The sequence below is a fragment of the Rattus norvegicus genome, chromosome 19, assembly GCF_036323735.1.
Source record: "Rattus norvegicus strain BN/NHsdMcwi chromosome 19, GRCr8, whole genome shotgun sequence".
Taxonomy (NCBI): Eukaryota; Metazoa; Chordata; class Mammalia; order Rodentia; family Muridae; genus Rattus; species Rattus norvegicus.
This window is the reverse complement of record NC_086037.1, coordinates 10,079,399-10,106,410: the sequence shown is the minus strand read 5'-3', so window position 1 is coordinate 10,106,410 and position 27,012 is coordinate 10,079,399. Positions and strand designations below refer to the sequence as shown.

The following is a 27,012-nucleotide window of genomic DNA, read 5'->3' as shown; positions in this document are numbered from 1 at the left end:
CCTACATTGTAGTATGTCTGTGTGAGGGTGTCACGTCTTGGAGTCACAGACAAGTGTAAGCTGACATGCGTTCCCCCAGGTTCTCCTAACCATTGAGCCATCTCTCCAGACCACACTGGCATTTTTTTTTTCTTTTAGAATGTAAGTATATTTTAAGGGAATGCTTCATATTATTAGAGTAAACAGGAGATATGGGCATAAGGTACTGTAAATAGAAAAAAAATTATAAAACGAATAGCATTCAAATAAAGCAACACTATTTAAAATTAAGTAGATGTGGTAGTGTGGTGGCTCACATCTTTAATCCCGATACTCTGGGGGCAGAGGCAGGCGAGTCTCTGAGTTCAGGACCAGTTTAGTTTACACGGTAAGTTCAGACCAGCCAAGGATTACAGAGTTAAGACCCTATCTCAGCAAAACAAAATAAAATTTAGCTAGAAACTTTTCATATAAGATTGCTTGCACACCCATGCATATTGGGGCTATGAACTGAATTCAGGAGGTAGCGGGAACCCCTGCTCATCAACGGGTGACTGGGTAGGAAAAACGTGGTGCATATATATACACACAGTGGAATAATTTTAAACAAGGTGCTATATATACACAGTGGAATGATTTTAAACATTTAAAAAGGACATCCCCCCCCCCTTCCTCTTGAGACAAGGTGATGTAGCACAGGCCGGCTTGGCACATTTGATCCTACCGCATTTCTCTCCCAAGTGCAGGAAACAGGTTCTGCTGTTTGTCTGAGGTAGAGTCTCTCATGTACTGCAGGTTGACCTCAGACTTGGTCTGTAGCTAAGGATGACCTTGAACTCTTGGTGCTTCCGCCCTGGCTTCCCAGTTGCTGGGATTATAGGCACAGGGCATTAGGGAAGACTTTCTGACCTATGTATAACATGACTCAATCTTGAGGGTGTGCATTGTGGAATCAGCCGGTCGGAAGGACACACCCTATGTGATCCTGGTTATAGGAGTTCGCTACAGTAGTTTCATTGATAGAGACAAATAGGAGGAGTGGTTGCCAGGCCTTTGGGTCTGGTGAGTGGGGTGCTATGTTTGGGAAAATCAAAGAAGCTTGGTGACAGACAATAGTTATGGTTGTGCGACAGTGTGTGTACTTCATGTTGCAGGGTTCGATACCTATAACTGGATAAAATAGTAAATTTTGTGATATATGCATGTGTTACCACAATAAAACTTTTTTTAAGTTTTTTTTTGTTGTTCTGTTTTGAAACAAGATTTCACTATGTAACTGAGGCCAGCCTAGAGCAGAAGGACCTCCTGTGGAATCCTGAATGCTGGGGCTCGCAGGACTGTGCCTGCCAACTGTGCTCAACTCCTTGTTTTTAATAAGAATAAAGAATGGGTGGGGGGGGGTGGGGTGGAGGGAGTGGAGCAGGGCAAGAAGAAGAGGAACAGAGGTCTGACTTGGAAAGAGACTAAAGCCTGCTAGGCACAGAGGTAGTTCCAGCCACGCCAGAAGGATTGCTGGAGCCCAGAACTTCTGGCCTGTGGTGTGCCGTGCTGATTGAGTGTCCCCCCAAGTGCTGGGTCAGTATGGCGACTGCTGGATTGCTTTAGGAAGGGGAACTGGCCCAGATCAGCAACACGACAGATCAGAACTGAGATAGAGGCTAAGGATGTTCTGTCTCTAACTGGAGGCTTCTGATTGCTATCAAGACTGGGAAGATTTGAAGGGTGTTACTCTCCTTCCTGTTCCAATGTCCAGTCATTCTCAGCCCCTCCCCCGACCCCAGGCGGAGAGACCCTCGTCAAGGGATGGCAATGACCTCATCTCCTCCGAGGGACTAAGGAAGGTACGGATCTGGCTTCTGAGCATAAGACTGTCTGAAGGTGAGTTCTAAGGTGTTGTATGCAGGGGTGACCAGCATCCCAATCTCGGAGGCAGAACAATGAGGTAGGAAACAGAGAGGCTGTAGGGGTCTGGGGAGCAGAGCTCTACCTAGGCCTTCAGTGCAGCTGCTCACCTCAGAGCTTGTGGTTCAGTCCAGGCAGCCAGGAGACCCCTGCTATGAAAGGTCAGGAGGCGAATGTCTGGTTATAATGGTCAGAGTAAACTACAACATGGGTGTGTGGGAGCTAGGGGTGTGGCTCAGCGTGCAGATGCTTACTACACAAGCACAAGGCCCTGGGGTTGAGGCCAAGCACCACACAAGACAATAGCCAGGAAAAAAAAAAAAGCCAACATGCTAAGAGGGCAAGTGCTTATCTAAGTCACCCAGTGGGAGTCTGGCCAAGGAGTTGAGACACAATTGCCCTGCAAAACCGTTGATGGCATCTGGGGTGGGGCCCCCTTCCTCTCTGAGCCCCTCCCCCCGCCCCCCGCACCCTCTGTGAGCTGTGCTGAACTGGCTCTGAAGACGCTGGCTTGGGTGGTAGAGGGCAGGAGACTGCTGGGACCAATGCTTTCTTCCTTTCCCAGTTTCTCTATTCCCGCTCGACCCCCACCCCCCTGCCACCCCAGGAGCAGAAGCCCATGTTCTTAAGCTATGGTTTCCCCCGCAGGGAATTTGGGTAGGCTCCCTCTCTCTGAATCACTTCCTCGTTCTCTTTAGGGTTCTGTAGAAAGCACCGTTGTGTTGGAGGATAGGCTTGTGGGACTGCTGGCTAAAGAAAGAGGCTGGTCTACTTTTCCTCCTGCTGTTCTGGCCATACTTCCTGATAGTTACCCTGGACCAACTGGAACCGGGTCCTGTCCTCTCTAGTCTATCAGTTCAGTATCTGTGACACTTGCTGGTCTCATTGCTGATACAAATGAAGATATATATTCTCTAATATATAAGTATATATGTGTATATATATATTAAAAATATAGATATAGTTTCCCCTTTCTATAAATGAGACTCAGGGAGGAGCCATAGCTTGCCCAAGGGTGCAGAGCTGGCCCATCTTGAACCCTCCACAGTACCATGCTGCCCTTCCTGGCACTTCTAGGGAGGTTGACCCCAGCATCCTCCCACCCCACCCCCACCCCCACCGCCAGAGTGAGATCAAGGAGATCTTGCTCTAGCCAGCAGCTCAGAGGAAACAGAGGCTGCTACCACAAAAGAAGAAGTAATGCAGGAGCACAGGGTGAAGTGAGGCCAGAAAAGCTAGGTAGCAAGTGGCCTGAGGTGAACAGAGAAGCCGTAGCTTTCGACCCTTGGCAACTTCCTTTTCTCCCTACAGAAGCTAGAGGACCGACTCGAGGCAGCGGTGAGGACGTGACTGCTAAAGCTTACAGGTTAGTGCCCTGGATCCCTCCATTCTCCCACCCATTGGTCCCCATCCCCAGACCCCACAGGCCCCTTCCCAGGTGTACAGGCCTCGTGGCATCCCAGGAGTGAAGAGCTAGGGACCCAGCTCCTTCCAACTCCAAAGAAACCCCTGCTTTCAGAAGTGAAGTTAAGGCATGATTCTGTTTTGGGGACCTAGCTCTCCTGAACCCCAGTTTCTCATATAGAAAATGAAATGAATCCAGTAGTATTTTTTTCTGGGTTGTGACTGGTCTTTTCCTCATTCCAGCCAGGGGCAACTAGAGGAAGCCAGAGGCAGAGCCCCAGCCCATGGTGAGCAGGGCTAGCTGTTTGTGGAGCCATGTCTAAACGGGAGCATTGTGCTGGGCAGGCCTTGGTGTGGCTGGGGTACATGATCTATGCTGGGTAGAAAGCAGGGGCTCATGTACTAATGATGTATTCCTGTCCAAGGCCTTTAGTTAAAGGACTAGACCTAGGGCAGGGGCTGGCTTCCACAGGAAAGGATCCTAAAAATGGTTGAGTTCTTCTCCCTGGGAAATGGGTCTCTCTGGCCTAATCTTACATAGAGGAAATTGGAGGGTCGGTGAGGCCAGCACAGCCTGGGCACTGGATAGTAGAGCTGATTATTAAACCCATAGCTGAGGCTGGAGAGCTGGCTCAGCGGTTAAGAACACTGACTGCTCTTCCAGAGGTCCTGAGTTCAATTCCCAGCAACCACATGGTGGCTCACAGCTATCTGTAATGGAATCTGAGGCCCTCTTCTGGCACACGGGTGAAAATAAATAAATCTTTAAAAAAGAAAACCCATAACTTTCTAAGGCCCCTTTCTTGTCCACATGTCTCTTAATCTCCCTATTGATTAAAAATATTCTTACTTGCCTACTACCACTTAGCTCTCCAGGCACCATTGGGAAGTTGCTGCTGGTGCTGGCTTGGAATTTGAAGCCCAGGTTTGGGTCCTAGCTTGGCTCCAGGGCTGCTGTTGAACCCCAAGCCAACCCTTGGCTTTCGTGGTATTTTGTTGTCTTGCTGTCTCCTGGAACCACCTGGAAAGTCAAGAAAGGCATCCCTGTTTCCCAGGGCGTTTCAAGTGAAGAACTGCAGGGATAAAAACCTGATGGCCTGGGGTTGACAGGGTGCTGACGCCTGGGTCCCGATCAGTAGAGACAGGGCGGGCACCAGAGGTTACAAGCGAGAGATTTGCCCATGAGAGTGAAGTGGAAGCCACAGCTTCTGTCTAGGACGTTGGGGTGGGATTGGGCGAACTTCTGCTCTGGTCTTGATTTTTCTAGTTCTATATGGAGTCAGGCTGCCTCTCTCTGTGTATCTGCTTGGGAGCAGCATGGCTAAGGCCTGGAATCGGGTTTTAGAGCCCTGACCCTGGAGGTCAGATCCTTCTGCTCACTGGGTTTCAGTGTTTCCACTTAGAGTCCCATCAGCTGAGGTTTTCTGTGTCACTACGTCCTCTATGATCCTAGCCCAGGCTGTCTCAATAGAAACAGTTCATGTTGTCCCTCTGAAGGCTTCCTTGGTCTCCACAAACTTTGCCCCACTTCCCTTCTCTGAGACCCCAGGAAGGTAAGTGGATCATGCACTAGTCCCCCAATTCCTATTCCTCTGCTAAGATTGGCTTCCATGGTAACACACAGGATTAGGAGAAGAGATGGGCTATCAATTTAGCTCAGTTTGTAGCGTGCTCCGTTTAGCAAGCACAAAGCCCTAGGTTTGATCCCCAGTGCGACATAAATAAACCTAGGTGTAGAGAGCGTGGGCCTGTTAACCTCAGAACTTGGGGAGTGAAGGCAGGAAGACACGGAGTCTGAGACAAGCCTCGGTTACACAGTGAGTTTGAGGCTAGCTCAGGTTAAGCCTTGTGACCCTGCCTTGAAACCCAAACCAAACCAAATCAAAAGATTAAAAATGATGCTCCTACCATCACAAATAAAAGATCGTGTGGTACTAAAAAAAATAATGTCAAACTAGAAACTACTTGCGCTCCTGTAATAGTCAGGGACTGGTTTTCCTGTTAGGGAAACTTCTCGGAAAAGGATAGGAGTGAATGACAGATATGTTGTGCCCCAGTGTACCAACAGAGAACGCCATTCGCACAGCGATATTGTTTCTTGTTGCTTGCAGTCCTGGGGATGGAACTCAGGGTCTGGTCATGATCCACAAGCTCTATACCACTGAATGGCATTCCAGCTTGGCTGCATTGTTGGTAAGACCAAAAGACCAGAACTGGCCAGAGGACATTAGACTCCTTGCTCTGTTAAATGCTATTAACAGAGGACTGTTAATTCTGACTCATACCTAAGATAACATTAGCATTAGCACATGTAGTTGAAGAGGTGGCGTCCCTGGACACAGTGATAGCAGGGTCTCCCAGGGGTGTTTTCAAGGCAGAACAGAATGGCCCAGGCTCCACTTTGTGTATTAAACAGCAGACATTTCTCTTCTTTGTGCTTGCACGAAGAAACATTAGAAGCTAGCTGCAACAGAGTCCAAGGAAGGGAGTATCCTGCAGGTCACTGACCCAGGACTGAGCAGCTAGACTTCCAGAATGGAAGACTGCTTGGCATTTTATAGCTTCTTGTATTTATTTCTTTACTTACTGTTTATATTTGAAAGATGTCTAAGCTGTCCAAAATGTAAATAGAAACAGGGACGTGTGCAAGTGTAGCATATGGGCAAGCCTTAGAAACAGACGGTACCAGAGAGGTGACGCTGCTCGCACACAGATGTGTACCTTGCTTTTGCACATGTAAGAGATGTGACCTGTTTTCGCAAGGGTGGGATTACATAGTTTTTCGACCTTAAGTTTTATTTTATATGTAAGAATGTTTTGCCCACCTATCTGTCTGTGTATCACTTGTGAGCCTTGTATCCAGAGAGGTCAGAAGAGGATGTTGGATCCCTTGGGACCAGAGTGGTCCCAGATGGTTATGTGTTGCCATGTGTATGTGGGGAATCTAACCCAGGTCCTCCAGAACACCAGGCAGTGTTCATAATTGCTTGAGTTGTCTCTCCAGGCCCCCCACCCCGGTTTTTACAACATCAAAACATTTTTTTTTTATCTTCTAGTGCTGGAGATCAAACCCAGGGCCTTGCATGTACTAGGCAAGTGGCCTGCCAATGAGTCACACACCTCGGCCCCTGTGTGTGACTTTCAGAATCTCTGTCACTCAAAATGCTATGGTGCGCTCATTTTTAACTTTAAAAAGGATAGTTCAAGGGTTGGGGATTTAGCTCAGTGGTAGAGCGCTTGCCTAGGAAGCACAAGGCCCTGGGTTCGGTCCCCAGCTCCGAAAAAAAAAAAAAAGAACCAAAAAAAAAAAAAAAAAAGGATAATTCACTGTACTCTCTTAATGCTGGCAACTAAACCCAAGGCCTGTTGCTTGCTAAGCAGTTACCACTGAGCTACATCCCTGGTTTTCCTTTTTCTAAACTGGGAAAAGTTTCAAATTCATGAATGCTTGCCAAAAAAAAAAAAACAAAAAAAAAACAAAAAAAAACAAAAAACATACAGAAAAGTTCTGTGTGTTCTTCACCCAATTTTCTCCCATAGTGATGCCTTACACACCTATAGTGTAGTCCCAAGCCCAAGAAATACACTTTGGTGTGGTTCACCGAGGTCATCAGCTCACTACGTGTTCCTTTACACACCAGAGCAGTGTAGGTGAAGATTAAATTCTGTGCATTTTAATCACGTGGCAACTCCTGGAACAGCCAGCACAGTTACAACACAAATTCCTCGATCACCACGCAGTCCCCTGCTCCCACTCCTAGATGCTTCAGGAGCCCTTCCTTGCCTGTGGCAACCGCTGATCCCATCTGCGTCTCTGTAATTTTCATTTCAAGCATGTTCTGCTGGTCACATCATGCTCCCTTAACAGTTTTGAGTCTTTTGGTTTTTTTGTTTTGTTTTGTTTTGTTTTGTTTTGTTTTTTTCAGTAGAATTCCCTTGAGGTTCATGTAAGTGTATAGGGTTTTTTTTTGTTGTTGGCCCTTTCTTTCTGTGTGTGTGTCTCTGTTTCTGTTTCTGTCACTGTGTCTCTCTGTCTCTGTCTCTCTGTCTCTCTGTCCCTCCCCCCATCCCTGTCTTCCTCTCTCTCCTGTCTTTCTCTTTCTTTTCTTTTTTTGAGACATGGCTCACTGTGTATCCTTGTCTGGCCTGGAACTCACTCAGTAGACCAGGCTGGCCCAGAACTCATAGAGATCCACCTACCTGTTTCCCAAGGGCTAGGATTAATGGCACGTGCCACCACGCCTGGCAAGTATAGACATTAAAAAATTTTTTGTCTAAATTGCTGCGTTGCATCTCGTGGCATGGTTGTATTACAGTTTATTTAACCGTTCACCAATCGGAACACTGGGGTTGATGTCAATTTTGGCCATCGTCATTATTATTCTTGCTATTGTTCTGGTTACTAATTGTACATGTATGGTGCGTGCGTGTGGGTGTGACCCACATGTGCCACTGAAGTAATGCTGATGTCAAAGGGCCAACTTCATGGATTCGGTTCTCTGCAACCTTTACCGTGGGCTGCAGGCATTGAACTCAGGTCACCAGGTTTTTTGTGGCAAGAACCCTTACTGATACCATCCCGCCAGCCCTCCGACTTTGGGATATTATTAGTAAAGCTAATGTGAATGTCGGTGTACAGATTTACTTGTGGATGTAGGTTTTTATTTCTCAGATAAACCATCCACAGCTACTTCAGGCTTATATGGTAGATACTTAGCTGTTTGTTTAGTTTCAGTGTGTGTGGTGTTGCCATGGAGCGGATGAGGCAAGCACTATACCACTGAGCTACACCCCAGTGCTCTCTCTCTCTCTCTCTCTTTCTCTCTCTCACACACACACACCTTACTCTCTCTCTCACCCCAGTGCTTGCGCTCTCTCTCTCTCTCTCTCTCTCTCTCTCTCTCACACACACACACACACACACACACAGAGGAGTCATCGAAAGCCCCTCTTTCTCTGTTTCTTTGTGTGTTACTAAGGGTTGAACCTAACTCCTCATACATGCTAGGTAAACGCTCTACCACTGAGCTATACCCATAGCTCTTTTTATTTTCGTAATCTTTAGAATTTAATTTATTTATTGTCTTAGGTTTTTCTATTGTTGTGACAGAACACCATGTCCAAAAGCAACTTGAGGAAGAAAGGGTTTATTTTGGCTTATATCTTATAGTCTATCGTGAAGGGAAATTGGGGTTGGGGCTCAAGGAACCTAGGAGTAGGATCAGAAGCAGAGGCCATGTAGCAATGCTGCTTACTGGCTTGTTCAGCTTCCCCGCCCTCTTTAAAGTACGTGTATAGATGTTTGGTTTGCCTATGTAAATCTATTTACCATGTCTGTGCCTAATGTCCAGGGAAGCCAGAAGAGGGTATTAGAAACCCTGGTACTGGAATCATAAATGTGTGGGGATGGGAATTGAACCCAGGCTCTCTGTAGAACACTCAGTATGCTGAACAGCTATCTCCAGCCCTCGGCCTGCTGCTTTTTTTTTTTTTCCTTTTTCTTCTTTTTTTTTTCTGGAGCTGGGGACCGAACCCAGGGCCTTGCGTTTGCTAGTGCAAGCGCTCTACCACTGAGCTAAATCCCCAACCCCAGCCTGCTTCTTTCTTAAAGCACCCAGGGCTACCAACTGGCACCTCCCACAGTGAGCTGGGGAGTCTCCTATCAGTCATTAGAGAAAATGCACCACAGGTCAGTCTGATAGGGAAACTTTCTCAGCTGAGAATCCTTCTTCCCAAATGACTCTAGCTTGTATCAAACTGGCATAAAACCAGCCGGCGCTTTAACTGATTGCTGTGTTGTGCGCCAGTGTGCGCGCACCTGGGCGAGTGGAAACACGTGCAGCGTACTTATTTATTTTTACATTTATTTACTTTCCTGCGTGGTCATGCTTCTGCACGGCACACAGGGAGAGGGCCAGCCTTTGGGAGTGGGTTCTCTCCTTTCTCCGTGAGCTCTGAAGAAGGAACTCGGGTAGTCAGGCCTGTGCAGAGTGGGCGTTTTTTTGTTTGTTTGTTTTTATTTGTCAACTTGACATAAGCTAAACTCATCTTAGGAAGAGGAAACATTTGTTGAGAAATTGATCCCATCAGAGCCGCTTGATTAATGACGATGTGGGAGGGGCCAGCCCGCTGTGGGCGGTGCTACCGCTGGACCGGTGGTCCTGGGTTCTGTAAGAAAGCAGGCTGAGCAAGCCATGAGGACTAAGTCAGTGAGCTTCTGCTTCAGTTCCTGCCCTGACTTCTCTTCATGAGAGAATGTAAGCTGCACGCTGAGCTCCCCCACCCAAATGTTTTGGTCATAATGTTTATCACGCACAAAGCACCATTACTGCCTAAGCCATCTCGCTGGCCCTATTTTTGAAAATTCTTTCCTTAATAGCTTTAATTGGCTCCCCAAAGCTGTTTAATGGGAAGTAAGTCCCACTGATCAGGTTAGGCACATTCTTAACAGATGATTGCATAAACAGACTCTGTCTGCTGTGTGCCACGGCGGGGACGATTGTTTTGCTTATTTTTGCTAAACCGTTTTCCTTTCCAAACCAGTCCTTTGGGGCTCGTGGCTGCATTCTGCTGAATTAAGTAACAACGCAGAAATACAATTTGGGAAACATTTAAGGTCTGACGCTGTGCTATGTTCAAAGAAGAAAGAAGCACATCTGACCACCAGTCATGGATGTCTGCTTGGATCCTGCTTGCCTGGCAAAAGGACCAAGCAAGATTCTTCAGGTTCATTTGCCGTATACATGGAATTCTTTCTATATCATTCTATTCTTCGGTCAAGATTTTTATATCAAATCGATTAGTTAGTCTGTCTTTGCTTAAATGAACAATGTTGCCATATCGTTAACAACATTACAAGGGCAAGAAATAGCCATGCCTTTGATCCCAGCACTTCTGCGGCAGAGGCAGGGGGATCACTATGAGTTTGAGGCCAGATTGGTCTATATTGTGAGTTCCAGGACAGCCAGAGCTACATACTGAGACCCTGTCTCAAAACACAAACAAACAAACCCCAAATTTATTTTTACATCTATTATCTATCTATCTATCTATCTATCTATCTATCTATCTATCTATCACCTATCTATCATCTATCGTCTATCTCTCTATCTATCTATCTAACATCTATCTATCATCTATCATCTATCTCTCTGTCTATCTATCTATCTAACATCTATCTATTTATCTATCATCTATTCATCTATCATCTATCATCTATCTCTATCTATCTATCTATCTATCTATCTATCTATCTATCTATCATCCATCCATTTTCCCTCCCATCCTTATTCAATGAGGCAAGGACTCTCAATCAAACCCAGAGCTCACCAATATGGTTAATCTCACTAGCCAGCTTGCTCTGGGGGATCCCCTATGTGCATTCTGAGATGGTCACTTTGGTCACCCAGCATTTACATGGGTTCTGGAGATCCAAACTCTGGTCCTTACGGTTATGTGGCAAGGGCTTACCCACTGAGCTATCTCCCTTCATTCATTCACTTATTCCCTTCTCTTTTTATTGAGGCGCTGGGGCCTTCTTTTTGAACCTGGGCCTTGAACATGCTAAGCAAGATCTATCAACACAGAGAAACTCAGGAAAGGAGGTCAAAGATTCTTATGCAGGATAGGTCAATATTATGTATGCCTTGCCTGCTCTTAGTGGTGCCCCTCCCCAACCCAGTGAGGCTGGGGAACTCCCCCAGGGAGACTCTCAGGCCGGGCAGCTATTATTTCAGTGGCCAAGTCTTCTGGGGTTAGGGATACTTGACTTCAGCTACCTTCAAGCAAAGACTCTTTGGCCCCTAAGCCTGACTTTCCTTATCTGTGAGATACAGGAGTTGGAGGAGCATCCCAGATTAAGGATGTAGTTCAGCTGGTGGAGTGCTTACTCGGCATGTGTGGGGCCCTGGGTTAGAGCCTCAGTACCGTTGGGTGTTGGGGTGAATTGCTGCAGTTTCAGCACTTTGCTGGGGGGAAGTAGGAAGATGAGAAGTTCAAGGGCTCCCTCAGTTACATAGCAAGTTTGAGGCCAGCCTAGGCTACAAAAGACCTTTATCTCAATAACAAAACCAAAACCAATAAACAATAAACAAACAACAAGAAGAAGAATAAACAACAAACGAAGAAGAAGAAGAAGAAGAAGAAGAAGAAGAAGAAGAAGAAGAAGAAGAAGAAAAAGAAGAAGAAGAAGAAGAAGAAGAAGAAGAAGAAGAAGAAGAAGAAGAAGAAGAAGAAGAAGAAGAAGAAGAAGAAGAGGAAGAAGAAGAAGAGGAGAATGCTGGGGAAATGCAGAAATGTCTAGAAGGCAGAAGTAGCATCTTCACTGTCGTGACTGTGGTTATCCCCTCTCCAAGGTCAGGAGGATACCGGCTGAGGTCATGGATCAACACCAGGCCCTTTTCTTCTGCCTGTGCCTTCTGGCTGCTCAAGTTGTCCTAGTAGGTAAGCGATGGCTCCCTGGGGGAGGAAGGCTGAGAAGCTGGGTCAAGGTCTGAGTCCCACTGTCCACAGAAACCCTGCCAGAGATACTGAACTTGATGAAGCGCCTTGAGCGGCCCATAGGCCGGGCCTTGTCTTCCAGAGTGAGGTGAGTCAGCAATACCCTTAGCCATACCTGCATTCTGAGTACCCACCGCGTCCCTGCTATCAAAATCTGGAGTTGCAGGAAAGGCTTGATACAGTCTTCCAACAGTTTTTTTTTTTTTTTTGTCTATTGACAATCCTTGATGAAACATTATAAACCAAAAAGGTCCCTGCATCTTCTAGGTAGGGACTCTAAGACTTAGGTACACAGGGGTTGGAGGTTGGGGAGCAGAGATGTGATGGTGGGAGGGCTGGGAGGGAGACCCCATCCCTAGGCTGTCTCCAGCTCCTTCTCCCCATTTCCAGGTTTATCCACCACCTGGAACAGATGTTGCTCAACGCCAGCTTCCATGGGCACAACTTGACCTTGCAGACGAACTCCATCCAGTCTCTGGTCTTCAAGCTGAGCTGCGGCTTTCCTGGTCTCTCCCTGTCCAGTGCCACCCTGACAAATGTCTCCCAGGTCAGAGGCAGCTAGGAAAGTCCTGTAGTTCCCTGTCCTTGCCGTGCCCCCATCAGCCGGGAGTGGCCTCATCTGCCTTGCTGTGGGAAGATCAGAAAGAGGAGGTACTCTGTGACCTCTCCTGGTCAGGGTCTTCCTCTCCACGTTGCCTAGAGGCAGAAAGCAGTCCCCCCCCCCCCCCCGGGCTGGCAGCAGCTAGGGTCACCTGCGTCCTTTCAGGACTCTGGTGTAAACTGGAAGGGATGCTTGGCCAGTGCTGGGGTGTGCACTGGGGTGGTTCTTTTCTTAGGAGATGAAGATGGGTGGAGAGGTAGGGAGGTGCTGTCAGAAGGTGGAGGCTCAGGTAAGGTTGGTAAGGTTTAATGGGGAGGGAACCTCAAGAGGTTAGGACTGGACCTGTGGACTCAGCCCATCTGCTGCCATCGGCAGGCGTGGGCCCCACATGCCATGCAGTTTCCTGCTGAGCTGACCAAGAACGCCTGTGTGACCTCTCGGCCTGCTGAGCTCAGACTCATCTGCGTCTACTTCTTCACTGCACACCTCTTTCAGGTCAGCAAGTGGCTTCTATACCACAGGTTGGCAGGAGGTGTGGACCAGCTCACTGTGAGCGTGTAGCCGTGGTCACTGCCTCTCTGGGCCCTGCTCACCCTGCCTGCTTTAGGGAGAGACAAAAGGACTTAAGGAAGGAAGAGCTTGTCCTTGCCCATAATTTCAGGGTGCAGTTCATCATGGTGGAAGTCCTGCCAGAGTAGGGCAGGCCTATCCAGAGCCTGACCTGACCTCCATAATCCCTCACAGGCCTACCCAGGAGCTCAACTCTAGGTGACTCAAGGTCTTGTCAAACTGACAAATATATATATATATATATATATATATATATATATATATATATATATATATATATACCTCACAGGGAGGTAGGGTCGCAATCTACAAGTGAGACCCAAGACCTTAGGGTGTCCGTGTCTGTGCTGAGTTGGGAGACAGACAGAGAGCAATGGGGAGGAGAGTCTGGGACGAGAATTCTCATTTCACACAGGGTCTCTCTGACTCCCCTCTACTTAGCCCCGTTTCTACCACCCTTCCAGGATGACCGGAACTCCTCACTGCTCAATAACTATGTCCTGGGGGCCCAGCTGGATCACAGGCCTGTGAACAACCTTCAGAGGCCAGTCAACATCAGCTTCTGGCACAATCGGAGTCTGGTACTGTCTGTTGGGCCTGCCTCCACCCCAGCTCTGATGCTTTCTCTTCCAGTCAGCCCTGGTTTGGCCAAACCAAAAACTGTGGCGCCATCTGGGAAACAACTTTAAATCTGTTCTTTGAAGATTTCTGTAAAGAAACAAGAAAGAAGTTTTTTTTTTTTTGTGGGAGGGGCTCAGTTGCTAGGGCTACAGAGCCAGCTTAAGCTTGCTTAAGCCCTAAAGGGGAATTATATGTTCCTATCAGTGGATGTTCAGGGGTGTTCCACCTTCAAGCATGGCTGGATCCAGGCATGGATAGAACACTGTTAGAGTTCAGTCTTCTCCAGCCTCACCGATGTTTTCCTGCCTTGGCTTTCATTTCTCTGGTAAGGTGGAGGCTGAAGACACTGGGTTTCCCTTCTGTTTTCGGAAGGTTCTTCCCCCAGCAGTGCAAACCAGACTCGCATCTGTGGCTGAACCAGGTTGTATCCAGCTGAGATGTGTGGATTGGCTGGGCTGGGTCACATGGGGATAGCGCTGGTGCTGATGCTAGAACAGAAAAGGGTACCTGGACGGCGCAAGTCCTGATGCTGCTGCTTCTGGGTCCCTGGCCTCCCTGCATCCCTGGGAAGAAGCCCAGAGTGTGATTTTCTGGTACTGTCCGTCTCCAAGCCTAGGCAAGAAGGCTTGCATTTTCAACGTCACAGGGACCTTTCCTTCTACCCTCTGAGCTTTGCCACTGCCCTTCCCACTGTCCTGTTCCACTTCCGTTCAATCCACGTACCCCTACTCCATGCTCCTCTGTCTCTCTTCTCTGCTTTCCTTGGTCTGCCTGCACCACACCCCTTACCTCCACCACAGGGCTTGGCTGCAAATGGGTTTCTCACAATGGGTCTTGGAGAGGCAGCAAACAGCAGTTTACAGAAGACCTGTACCACCAGGGCCAGCACTGCCCCCGAGGATATTGAATAGTCTCTCGTGTTTCTGCCAACCTCATGACTTGGATGTGTATGGTCCATTTTGCAGATGAATAAAGTGAGGCCCAGAGAAGATTGCCTCCTCATCCAGGACAGTGAGAATTTGTGGTGAAGGCAGGGCCGGCATCTGGGATTGTCAAAGCCCAGCCAGACCCCGCAAAATGTTGACAGTGGGGTAGTTGACTCATGTTGGCCCCAGGCCCAATAGGAGATCTTATCCAGCACCCCTGGACTGACGCCCGGGTTTCATTTCAGGAAGGGTATACGGTAACCTGTGTCTTCTGGAAGGAGGGAGCCGGCAAGCACAGCTGGGGCGCCTGGAGCCCCAAGGGCTGTTACACCGAGCAGCCCTCGCCCACTCAGGTTCTCTGCCATTGCAACCACCTCACCTACTTCGCTGTGCTCATGGTATGCGGGCATTCACCTTGAGCGAGTGAGGGGGGTGAAAGCTGCGGGGGCCCCTGATATGCCAGGCGCAAGGCTAAAGACAGCATAATGTTGGTGAGCCCGAGCCTCTCAGGCTTAAGTCACGCAAGTAAACTTAGGGACTTGCGTTCCTTTGAAAGCCTATTTAGGCTTTAGGCATGGCTCGATCCAGGGGCTAAATCACACTGAGACAGGATTCCGTCTCTATCCCTCCACTGTGTTTGCTCCGTCCTGGCTTGGCCCTCAGCTAGGATGCTCGGTGGGATGATAATGCAACTGCCAGTATCTGTAGTTCATGCCTAGCTGCCCTCGGACCAATAGAATTCAAGAGCCTCCGGACCAATAGAATTCAAGAGCCTCCGGACCAATAGAATTCGAGAGCCTCCCTGACGCGGCCTTTGTTTTGGGTTCAGTTCAATGACTGTGGGCTGCAGGAGGAAGGCCCCAGACAGACCAGGGTTGGTACACCTGTCCATACAGTGGGAGAAGTGGTTCCCCAACTGTGGGGAGTGGCTCAAGAGTGCTTTGAGGAAGGGGTTGGGGATTTGGCTCAGTGGTAGAGCGCTTGCCTAGCAAGCGCAAGGCCCTGGGTTCGGTCCCCAGCACCAAAAAAAAAAAAAAAAAAAAAAAAAAAAAAAAAGAGTGCTTTGAGGGAGGAACAGGGAGAAGAGTTATAGGTGGCAAACGTCATGATGCAGGCTACAGCTTCAGTCAAGGCAGGACTGGGCCGGGCTGTAGGGAAGGGACTTGGAGCTGAGGTCTGGGCGGCTTCTCTGGCAGAGCCTAGATAGAGTTGGACACTTCTATGCTTCAGGCTCTCAGCCCCTTTTGCCCTGTAGCAGCTCTCTGGAGATCCGGTGCCCACTGAGCTGCAGACGCCTCTGGAGTACATCTCCCTGGTGGGTTGCAGCATCTCCATTGTGGCCTCGCTGCTCACCATATTACTGAATGCCCACTCCAGGTAATCCTCTGCCTTGCCCAGCCTGCCCCATTGCTGGCCCGTGTCTTCCTTCTTGCCCTAGTGTCTGCCTTCACGCCCCGGGCAGGTGGGTGTTACTCAGAGGGAAGGAAGGGTCACTGGACATAAGCCAGCTTAACAACGTGGCAGCCATTAGGTTCCTCCCCAACTTGTTTCAGTTTCCCCATCATTGTGCATCTGTGAGCCAAGCCATGCCACTGTCTGGGTGATGTCCCACCCACAGGAAGCTAAGTGACTCCACCACACGCATCCACCTGAACCTGAATGGCTCTGTTCTGCTCCTGAATATCACCTTCCTTCTGAGCTCCCAGATGGTCCCGCCCACAGTGCCCAGGTCAGTCTGCACGGTGCTGGCTGCCACCCTACACTACGCGTTGCTCAGCAGCCTTACCTGGATGGGCGTCGAAGGCTTCAACCTCTATCTTCTCCTGGGGCGTGTCTACAATGTTTACATCCGCCGGTACTTGCTCAAGCTCTGCGTGCTGGGCTGGGGTAAGGGACCTCTGGGACTCCCAGTGTACAGGGTGCCGACCCCAAGTCCTCCTGCCTTTCATAGTGGCCGTCTCTAACTCTGTCTCTAGCAATGCCATCAGCTCCACCATCCCCTCCACCCCCAACACCGTCATGGCTCCTGCCGTCATGGCTCTATCTCCCTCTGCTTTCAACACCATCGTTACCACCATTGTGGCCTTCACCACTTCCAATCTCAACACTGTCATTGCCCCCAGTCCCCTGTCCCCGCCTCTGCTACCCGTGCCTGCTTTACTCCCGTTTCCACCTACTCCCTCTCAATCACCCCATCACCTTCCTCACCTTCACCGCACCACATCGAAATCTCCGTTCTCATCTTTACCACAGAAGCACCCTTGTAGACCCCTCCGTCACCGCTCCGGCCCATCTTTTGTCTCCATTTTCTTTCGCATTTCCCAACCCATGCCACCTCCTGCTAGCTCCTTACCACCTCCCAGGTGACCCCCACCACCACTGCCACTCAGGACTGGAATCTCACCAAAGTTCTGGAGCTGAGGCTTGGCACAGTGTGCAGCCCTCCCCTGTCACCAGGCCCAAGGATCATCTCCCGAGTCTTTGTCTTACCCCTCAGGGTTTCCAGCCCTCTTGGTGCTGCTTCTTCTGATGATCAAGAGCTCAGTGTATGGACCATGTGTGATCTCTTTCTCCAAAAGCCAGGAAAATGGTACCGGCTTCCAGAATGTGTCCATGTGAGTGCCTGGTGAGGTAGAAGGGCCATGTGTACCTCTGTGGTGAAGTCATGGCTGGGAGTCAAAGAGGCAGCCATAGTTTAGATGGGGGGTTCCCGTGGGTTCTGCCCACCCTTTCAGTGTCCCTGAGGTTTCTGCAGGGATGGAGACCTGCTCTGGGCTGACTGACTAGGAAGCCATAGAGTGGATACCAATACTTGCTGAGTCTCTGGGACCAGTTAGGAAGGCCTCCTGGGAACACTTGGACATATATCACATGATCAAATGGGTTGATTCTGTGGCTTGATCTAGTGCGGGCCCCAGAGCTGCTTAGCTTGGCTGGCACCTGACCACAGTGCCTTCAGGCCATCTCTCTATCTCTCTATCATCTATCTATCTATCTATCTATCTATCTATCTATCTATCTATCCATCTATCTATGTATCCAAGTATCTATCTATATATGTATGTATGTATCTAATCTATCCATCCATTCATCCTTCTTTATTTCTATTTATCCATCTATCTATGTATATAAGTATCTATCTATATATGTATCTATGTACTTACCTACCTATCCATCCATCCATCCATCCATCCATCCATCCATCCATCCATCTTTCTTCCTATCCATTCATCTATGTATCTATCTATATATATATGTATGTATGTATCCATCCATCTTTCTATCTATCCGTCTATGAATGCATGTATGTATGTATGTATGTATGTATGTATGTATGTATGTATCTATCTATCTATCTATCTATCTATCTATCTATCTATCTATCTGTCATCTCCATACCCATCTACCCACCTTTTACCTGTCTACATTCTTAAACTGAAATGACAGTTTAAAAAGCACCCCTCAAACACAGTCCGGTCATGCCGCAGCAGTGCTGGAGTAGTGAGCAGTGGTTCAAGCCTTCATGCTAGAATGTTCTGTAGAAGCAAAAGCAAAGGGTGCTCAATGCTGGCTACCAGTCAGTGTGCATGACTCTCCCAAATGATGTCCAAGGACACTGTGACTCCAGTGTCAGGGCCCCAGGATGGAGTTGGAGAGATCTAAATGCATGATTGTGACAGGAATTCAGACTCAGTGCCCAGACCAAGGAGCTTCAAGTCCTACCCTTGCCCCTAACCAGGGTGTGCTCCTGAGCAGAAACCTCGGTTTCCCTAACTGTAGAATGGAGATGGTTAGATGCCTGCCCCTGGCATGCCTAGGATTGCCTGGGATGACCATGTTGGCCATGGGTGTGGTCTCTGACCTGAGTAAAGAATAGCACCTGCCTTGAAGATGTCCTAGAGAGGCCAGGGCCCGGAGGCACCTCAAGTTCAATGCCTTCTGTGTGCTTTCCCTACTGCTAACCTGCTCCCCCATTCTTGCATGCCATGGGTGGCGCTCTATGCACTGCTCAGGTCTAGGTGGGGCAAAGGTCAAGGATCACCATTGCACAAAGGTGGTGGCAAGATGATGACAATGGTGGGTGTCTTAGTCAGGGTTCCTATTCCTGCACAAATATCATGACCAAGAAGCAAGTTGGGGAGGAAAGGGTTTATTCAGCTCACACTTCCACATTGCTGTTCATCACCAAAGGAAGTCAGGACTGGAACTCAAGCAGGAGCTGATGCAGAGACCATGGAGGGATGTTACTTACTGACTTGCTTCCCCTGGCTTGCTCACCCTGCTTTCTTATAGAACCCAAGATCACCAGCCCAGGGATGGCACCACCCACAATGGGCTGTGTCCTCCCCTCTTGATCACTAGTTGACCCCTTACAGCGGGATCTCATGACAGCATTTCCACAACTGAGTCTTCTTTTCTGTGATAACTCCAGCTTGTGTCAAGTTGACTCACAAAACCAGCCAGTACAGTGGGGTAGGGTGGAAGAGGAAGCTTCCAGAGCGAGAGCCCAGGCCAGCCATCTGCTAGAATGTTGCTCAGGTGAGGCAGGAGAAGGAGGGAGGAGGTTCAGTTGAGTCAGATTTGAGGCTTAAGGCGTCATGGTTGAGAGGAGGCACTTCAATAAGGGGGTAGAGGTGACAGATAGGAAGCTGGGCAGAGGAGCTTTGGCATTTGAACTGTCAGGCAAGTTATGACCGTTGGGACATCAAGACCAGTCAGGGACAAGAGCTGGTCCCAAGGCTCTGGGTGCGCTTGGCTTCCCACAGGTCTTGGGGCCATGCTAATCCTGGCCTTCTCCCTCCTCCTGCAGGTGCTGGGTACGCAGTCCCATGGTACACAGCATCCTGGTTATGGGCTATGGTGGCCTCACATCTCTCTTCAACCTGGTGGTGCTGGCCTGGGCTCTGTGGATTTTGTGCAGGCTACGGAAACGGGAGAAGGCACTGAGTCCCTGGGCCTGTCGGGACATTGTCATGGTGTTGGGTCTCACTGTGCTACTGGGCACCACCTGGTCCCTGGCCTTCTTCTCCTTCAGTGTGTTCCTGCTGCCCCAGGTCTTCCTCTTCACCATCTTCAACTCGCTCTATGGTAAGTCTGCAGGAACTCCCAGGGCCACAGACGCTGGGAGGGCGCTAGTCACCGAGGCCCAAGGGTGGGTGATGACTGAGCCTACAGCTTCGTTTAAGCTTGTCTAGGGGCACATTTACCAAGAAGTGTGTCCTCTGGGTCTGTCCCTCTGTCCCCCAGTAAGAGGTTGTTGGGTTCTAGTGACCTCCTCACTAACCAGCCTGCCTTGCAGGTTTCTTCCTCTTCCTGTGGTTCTGCTCACAGAAGCGTTACTCGGACGCGGAAGCCAAGGCAGTGATGGAGGCAGTCAGCTTCTCCCAGATGACACACTAACCCATCTCCTGCCCTATAGTTTCAGCCTTCACTACTTCCAGCAGCCCTTGGCCTTGGCTCATCCAGGGAAGGTGGTAGGCTGGTGGCGGGACAACAGAGTCTACTGTACCCTTGGGGGACCCTTTCCATCTCCCAGAACTACCTGGGGCTGACGGCAGTGTGTGACTCTTCATCTTGGTCCTTCGTGTCTGGATGCAACTCCATTGGCCAGGCTATGGACCGAGCTCTAACTCGGAAGTCAGGAATCTACACTAGGCTGGACCACACTTTGCACCCTGCTCTGCACTTACAGGATTGTGGCCTGTGCTTGGAGCCACTCTTTCTTTTACCAGTCCCAGGTGTTGATGACCTCAACTTTCTATCTTTCCAAGGGTCAGGGAACCCAGTCCTTCCTCCTTGTTTTAACCACCACAGATGGTATAGACGAGCAGTCAACGCCAGGCTTTTGTCCCTTTCCCTGAAGCTGAGCCAGCTGGGCTTGAGGGATCTAGATGCTAGACTATTGCGTATACATGGGGGGCGGGGGGTGTTCACCATTTACAAACTCTCTGCCCACAGTGGGCAAACATCTGTGCTGCCTGTCAGACCAGGTGGGAAACAGTGCTTGTTAAATCAGCGCTGTCTCCAGGATGGACAGCAGGGGGCGCTGTTGGCCTGTACGCCAAGGCATTGGTGCCAAAACTGCCCCTGGAAATGCAGATGTTGTCTGTGGGAGGACAACCCTTTGCACAGTAGGCGAGTAGAGACCCCCGGATCACACATCCATTGTCTCCTTCCCTATGCATCTGACCAAGGTCCCTTTTGGGGGCTTTGTGCCCAGCCCTTCCTGGCACCAGGTTGGGTCCCATGCCAGCCGTTAGACACATGTGCTTGAACAGTAAGGGAATCAGAGCTGGATGCCACCCTCTGCAGAGGATGCTCTGCCTTTCTGGGTAATTATGTCTTAGCTCTTTACTGGCTGGAGAGTGGTCCAGGCTCTGGGCCAGGTTGCCTGGGCTCAGATTCTAGCTCTATGGCTGTGGCCAAGTTGTCCGGCCTCTCCGTGCCTTATTTCCCCATCTACAGCAGGGACGACAGTAGTAAGGTTTTAGAAGATTCAGTAAAAGAAAGGATCCACTCAAGTCCTACCACAGCGAGGTCTCAACAGATGGTTACTGCTGTCAGTAGATTTGTATCTGCGTTATTATTTGGGTGTGCATGTGTGTGTGGTATATGTGTGCCTGTGCACCCTTGCACATGAGTACCGGAGCCAGAGGAGGATGCTGGGTGTCCTGTTCTATGGCTTTTTATCTTATTTCCTCGAGACAGGGTTTCTCACCCAAAGCAGAGCCAGGCTGACAGCCAGCACCCCCAACAATCACCCAGTAACTGGAGGCTCCTGGAACCATACTTGGCTTCTTACATAGGTGCTGGGGTCTGAGCTCAGGGCCTCACGCTTGTGCACAAGGCTCTTATGTCCTAAACCATCTCCTCAGCCCCGTTATTGCTAACAGCTTCAATGAGGGAAGCCACTCAAGGTCCCAGGCCTGGTGCTGTCTGACCCCCTCACAGCAGCTCCTTAGGCATATCCTTCCATTCCTGTTTTGCAGCCCCTCTCTCCCACTTTTCTTGGAGGAGGACCTTGCTCAACCCTTCCTGTCCCTATTGTACCAATGATGTTCCCTACACAGTGCAGCCTCAGGCTAGCCCGAGTCTCCACCCCCCACCCCCCAACCCCCCAGTTCCTGAGTCCTCTGTTGGTCCGTTTATCGTACCCTTCCTGAATCTTTCCCCATTTGTACCACAGCAAAGGCCTCATTCCTACTCTGGTTTCAGGCAGCATCCTCCACCGGATTGATCCCCAGGGTTAGTCCAGTGTGGAGACCTTTGGTCTGGGTCTCCATGCTAATGAGGGTACTGAGGGATCATGGGAATTGGGACCTCTGGGTAGATGGGGAAGGCTCAGGTGTAGCAGGGCCTTGCTCAAGGCCAGGGCCTGGCCTCTCAAAGCGAGTAAGCCTAGAACCACCTAATGGAGGATGTGGCCATAGAGGCAGCCTAAGCCTGTGGCTCTGAGCTCCACCAGGGGTGGGGTGGGGGAGCGCCAGGCTCTGGGGTAGCATTTCAGGTAAATACCCCAGTTTGGGTGTGGAGTTGGGGCAACCCAGAGAGGTATGGGTTGCCAGGTTAACTAGTCTTCCCAGCATAGGTGACCCAGCTCATGGGCTTCTAAACTGGGAGGAAGGGAGGAAGTCTGGGGATGGAGTTTGGGGACACTGCTCAGAGAAAGACTCTGAGGGGGCATTTGTTAGGTGTAGGATCAAGAAGGCCCTGGGGTGTATTGAAAAAGAGAATTCCAGATAATGCAAAGGAATTGCACTTTTGAAGACGCGCTCACTCCGAAAAGTTACTCAGTTATCTGAAATTCAGATTGAGCCTCATGTCCCATATATCTATTTTTATGTTTGCTAAATCCAACCCTAATTAAAAAGTATTGGCTCAGGAGCCCGGGATGCGGGCTTTTCATCTTTCAAATCACCCCAGCCATTACCAACTGAGCAGCCCCCCTGCCCATCAAACGAGCCCACTCTCTCAACCCACTCAGAACGTTCTTCCTGTTGCCAGCAGGAACCCCAATGGGCCCCACTGTATCGTCAGCCCTGGCTCAGAACCAGCCCCACTCTGGACAGAGCCTCCTTCAGGCCTCTTTGCCTCCCCAGAACCCTGTCCTTTCCACGGCCTCAGCACATTCTGTCCATAGCTTAAAGCATCCCACATCCTCCTCCTCCTCCTCCCTGCCAACTACCAGTGGATCTTGGGGGCATAGGGGCCTGACCTGTGACCTCTCTCCAGCCTCGTTCTCCTTCCTGGATCTTGCCACACCAAACGACTTTCGTTTCTCTGGATAGCATCCTTCTCATCTTTGGGCTGGTCTTTTTCTGGAACCTCCCACCCCCTGTCCTTGATGTCTTTAATTCGTGGAAAGATGGCTCCACATCCTTAGCGTCTCAGCTTGGTACACCCACCACCCCCTCCAGCCTGGACAGAGAAGTCCCTGACCTCCAGTCTGGATGGAGCTCTCTTCCCACTCCCCTCCCCCACGGCAGAAGCCATTTCTCCGTCTCGCAGCTAACTGTCCCCGTCTGGCTCAGCTGCCAGACGGAGCGCGTTCCGGAGACAGGTGCTGCTGCTCGTTTGCTCAATCACCCATCACATAATGGTTTAACACTTATATTTTGGGCATTGCACTAGTTGCGAAGGATATATAAATGAACAAGTCATCGCATTCTAGTGCGGGGGCGTCCTACAAGAAGCAGTTTAGCAAACGGGTATAAAATACGACAGCTGGTACCATGGACTGTGAAGAAACATAAGAAGGTGAGAGGGGGGAGGGCTGCAACCCTCGTTTTGTCAGACAGAAGCTTTGAGGGTACAGGAGAGTGTCAGTGAGCTGGCCTGAACTGGGTGGGGCGGAGTTTTCTAAAACAAGTTTTCCATGTGGACTTTAGGGGAGCTAGGGGTAGGGAGGACGGGAAGGAGAGTCTCCTCTGAGATTAAGCTGCCAGGGGGCTGAGGTCGGGAAGCCTTCTGTAAAGAGGGTAGGAGTCTTGACCTGGAGGAAAAGGCCCCTTGGTTAGGTTGGGAGGATTTGCTCTGTGGGTAAAATCAAGCAAAAGGGTTCCATATCCATCTTCCCAAATCACAAGCGTGTGAGCTACTGTGAGGGACGAGCCACAGAGAGCAAAAGGAGACAACAGAACAGACACCAAGAGGCCGCAGGAGATGCTTAAAAGAATAAAAGCTGCAATGACATGATGTGTATATAAGTAAGATGGTTAGGGTTGGGGTGGAAAGGAAGAGAGAAAGAGAAAGGTGGGGTGCAGAAGAGGAGGAGGGAGAGGAGGAGGGAGAGAGGTGGGGTGGAGAAAAGGAGGGACAGGAGAGGAAGGGGGAGGGGTGGAGAACAGGAGGAGGGGAAGAAGAGGGAGAAGAGGAGGGAGAGGAGGGAAAGAGGTGGGGTGGAAGAGGAGGAGGGAGGGGAGGAGGGGGAGAGAGGTGGGGTGGAGAAAAGGAGGGAGAGGAGAGGAAGAGGAGAGGAGGGGAGGAGGGAGAGGAGAGGAGGGGAGGAGGGAGAGGAGAGGAGGGGAGGAGGGAGAGGAGAGGAGGGGAGGAGGAAAAGGAGAGGAGGGGAGGGGAGGAGGGAGAGGAGAGGAGGAGGGAGAGAGAAGTGGGGTGGAGAAAGGGAGAGGAGGGGAGGGGAGGAGGAGAGAGAGAGAAGTGGGGTGGAGAAAGGGAGAGGAGGGGAGGGGAGGAGGAGGGAGAGAGAAGTGGGGTGGAGAAAGGGAGAGGAGGGGAGGGGAGGAGGGAGAGGGGAGGAGGGAGAGAGAGGTGGGGTGGAGGAGAGGAGGGAGAGGAGGAGGGGGAGGAGGGAAAGAGGTGGGGTGGAGAAGAGGAGGGAGAGGAGGGAGAAGAGGGAGAAAAGGGGAGGGGGAGGGGCAACAGCATCAAAATGGAATATTCTAAAATCTAAAATTCAACAAACAATCCACAGCCAAATGAAGGGGAGGGCTAGGAGCTGCTTATAAGGCAACGGGAGACATGACAAGAAGAATGGGAAGAGAAACAGAGGCACGGGGAGCAGAATCAGAAAAGTCTCACGACGAAATCCCAGGCGAAGAAACTAAAACGACAGGCAGACACAGCAGTCACGGGTTTTCTAAACACAGACCCAGGGAGCGTGGTGCTTCTCAAGGAGGACACAGAGAAAATGAAGCTGCACTTTGCACCTCTGAGGGAAACTTCAGATGGAGAGAAGTGAGGAGAACAGTCACGGAGAAAGGACAGTGTGCAACGTGAGCTTCTCCATCCCTAGCCACAGTGATGGGCTGGGAGACTGCAGTAGGGTCCCCAAAGGGAGGCGAACAAAGAAATGTCAGCTAGGATTGCCTGCAGCAAACAGCCCTTTCATAAACTAAGGCACAAAGGAAAAATGTGTTCCTTTTAACATTGAAAGGTAAATGAAAGCTGAGAGCAATCTAAAGAGATTTCAGAGTACACTTCAACAGAGAAAGTGATTCCATTAGTTTGCTCTGAGACACAAGAAGGATAGGTGAACATGGAAACAGTGGGTGTACCACGTGGGTGAAACTGGGCCTTCGTTCGTTAAAGACAGACAGATGTGAAATGCCAGAGAACAGAATGTAAGTCAAGAAGGGAAAGACAGTGCTACAATAATGGCCAGAAGCCTCTGTGTTAGGGTACCAACGTCGGGAACACTTTATATTAATGCTCTGGTTTCTGTAGGATCTGTGCGTCCTGCCAAAGCTCACATGGTAGAAGCCTGGTCCCCAGGGTGGATGCTGATAGAGGGCTAGTGGAAGGTCACATGGAGACCTGGATTCATATGGCGTCCATGGAGCCCTAGTTGATTCCCAAAAGAATGGATTAGCTTGCTATTGTCATTGTCTCACAATGATGCTCAAACTCACTATGTAGCGTAGAATGGCTTCAAACTTCCGATCCTCCTGCTTTCTCCTCCGAGTGCCAGCACACACAGATAGATTACTGTCTGATTCGCATCTTTTCCGTTCTGTCTTATCATGTGATCTCTTTGGTGCACACTCCTGTCACTGCTGTGGGGCTCTCCCCAGAGGCTATATCAACGCGACCACCCAGTTCTGGATTTTCAGCCCCCAAACTATGGACGAAATGAATCTCTTGTGTAAAATATCCAGACTCCTGTATTTCATTATAACCATGGAACGTGGGCTAATACAACTAGATGTTGGTTATTTAAATGTACATGTCTAGGGGCTGGGGAGATGGCTCAGTGGTTAGGAGCGCCCGCTGTGCTTCCAGAGGACCTGGGTTCAATTCCCAGCACCCGCATGGCAGCTCACAACTGCCTGTGGTTCCAGTTTCAGGCGACCTGACAGCCTCACACAGACATGCATGCAGCCAAAACACTAATGCACATAAAATTAAAAAAAAATAAGTCTTTAAATGTACGCGGCAAAGACTTCAAGGGCAACAGTTAAGGAAATAAAACTCAAGTGTACACATTTCATTTGGGGGGAGGGAAAAGTGGTATAGGAAAAGAAAATACTCAGTTAATAACACAAGCTTGGTGCTTGGTGCTTGGTGCTTGTGGCGGCCAAAAAAGGGTCTTAGATTCCCTGGAACTGGAGTTAACTACCATGTGGGTGCCAGGAGTTGAACCCTGATCCTCTGCAAGAACAGCCATCTCTCCAGCCCAACCAAAGCTTTGTTTGTTTTTAAAGGCAAACAGAGAAAGAGAAAAAGTGAAGCCAGGTGTGGTGGCACACACCTTTGATCCCAGCACTTGGGAGGCAGTGGCAGGTGTATCTCTTTGAGCTCTAGGCCAGCCTGGTCTACAGAGTGAGCTCCAGGATAGCCAGGGCTACATCTAGGTAAGGTCCTGTTTCAAAACTCCTCAAACGAACAAAGGGGCAAAACAAAGAAACAAAGAACAAAACAAAACCCAGAGGGCTTGCGGTGGGAGAAGCAAATTCGCCCTCATTGGGGTTGGGGATTTAGCTCAGTGGTAGAGTGCTTGCCTAGAAAGCGCAAGGCTCTGGGTTCGGTCCTCAGCTCCGAAAAAAGAAAGAAAAAAAAAATTAGCCTTCATTAGCTCACCCCAGCTACCCAAGACTGGCCCTAAGAGCAGTTTGTGATTGCAGAAAGTCAAACACAGCCCACCAGCCCATGAACGTGGACGTGGCTAGACAAGCAGTGGCTGCCATACAGTGAAGTATTAGACATGCGAATGCTGATCAGCGCGGGTCCACTTAACTGCAGTCTAAGATCAACGTCCCGGAGAACACAGCCCAATACAATACCCTTTAAACCAAACAGAAATAAGTTTATGCTAAGTGAGCTATCCAGGCAAAGCAAGGCGGCAGCACAGCATTCTGGGTGGCGGAGGGAGTCCTGGGAATTTGTGGTCTAATTGCTGGTGGAGGTGGAGTCTGCTGCTTTTCTTTCCTGCCCCCACTCTTCTACTCCCTCTTTTCTTTGGTCCTCACTGTGCTCAGGATCCTTGTGTATGGTGTGTAAGTACTAGGACCCCCAGATCTTCACTGAGTTTTTAAAAAATGATTTAAAAAAGTA

At 49.7% G+C, this 27,012-nt stretch overlaps 1 protein-coding gene across 19 annotated transcripts; it reads left to right on the top strand.

Moving 5' to 3' along the window:
* The first annotated feature begins 1,751 nt into the window (after positions 1 to 1,751).
* Adgrg5 (adhesion G protein-coupled receptor G5) lies at positions 1,752 to 25,611 on the top strand. Of its 19 annotated transcripts, XR_005496649.2 has the most exons (14): positions 3,045 to 3,247; positions 11,645 to 11,727; positions 11,797 to 11,872; positions 12,175 to 12,331; positions 12,761 to 12,880; positions 13,420 to 13,536; positions 14,748 to 14,900; positions 15,758 to 15,879; positions 16,121 to 16,357; positions 17,000 to 17,117; positions 19,313 to 19,590; positions 19,802 to 23,259; positions 23,589 to 23,708; positions 24,434 to 25,611. XR_005496649.2 is itself a non-coding variant. In XM_039097707.2 (13 exons), the coding sequence occupies exons 3-13, from the start codon at positions 11,664 to 11,666 to the stop codon at positions 20,052 to 20,054; spliced, it is 1,695 nt and encodes a 564-aa protein (XP_038953635.1). In that variant the 5' UTR covers positions 1,752 to 1,820; positions 3,193 to 3,247; positions 11,640 to 11,663; the 3' UTR covers positions 20,055 to 22,386. The 19 variants fall into 19 exon arrangements, 16 of the variants coding, with proteins under 16 accessions (XP_038953635.1, XP_038953634.1, XP_063134055.1 ...); XM_039097707.2 differs by lacking the exons at positions 23,589 to 23,708; positions 24,434 to 25,611 and adding an exon at positions 1,752 to 1,820 and having other exon boundaries at positions 3,193 to 3,247; positions 11,640 to 11,727; positions 19,802 to 22,386; XM_039097706.2 differs by lacking the exons at positions 23,589 to 23,708; positions 24,434 to 25,611 and adding an exon at positions 2,522 to 2,538 and having other exon boundaries at positions 3,193 to 3,247; positions 11,640 to 11,727; positions 19,802 to 22,386.
* Positions 25,612 to 27,012: the final 1,401 nt, after the last annotated feature.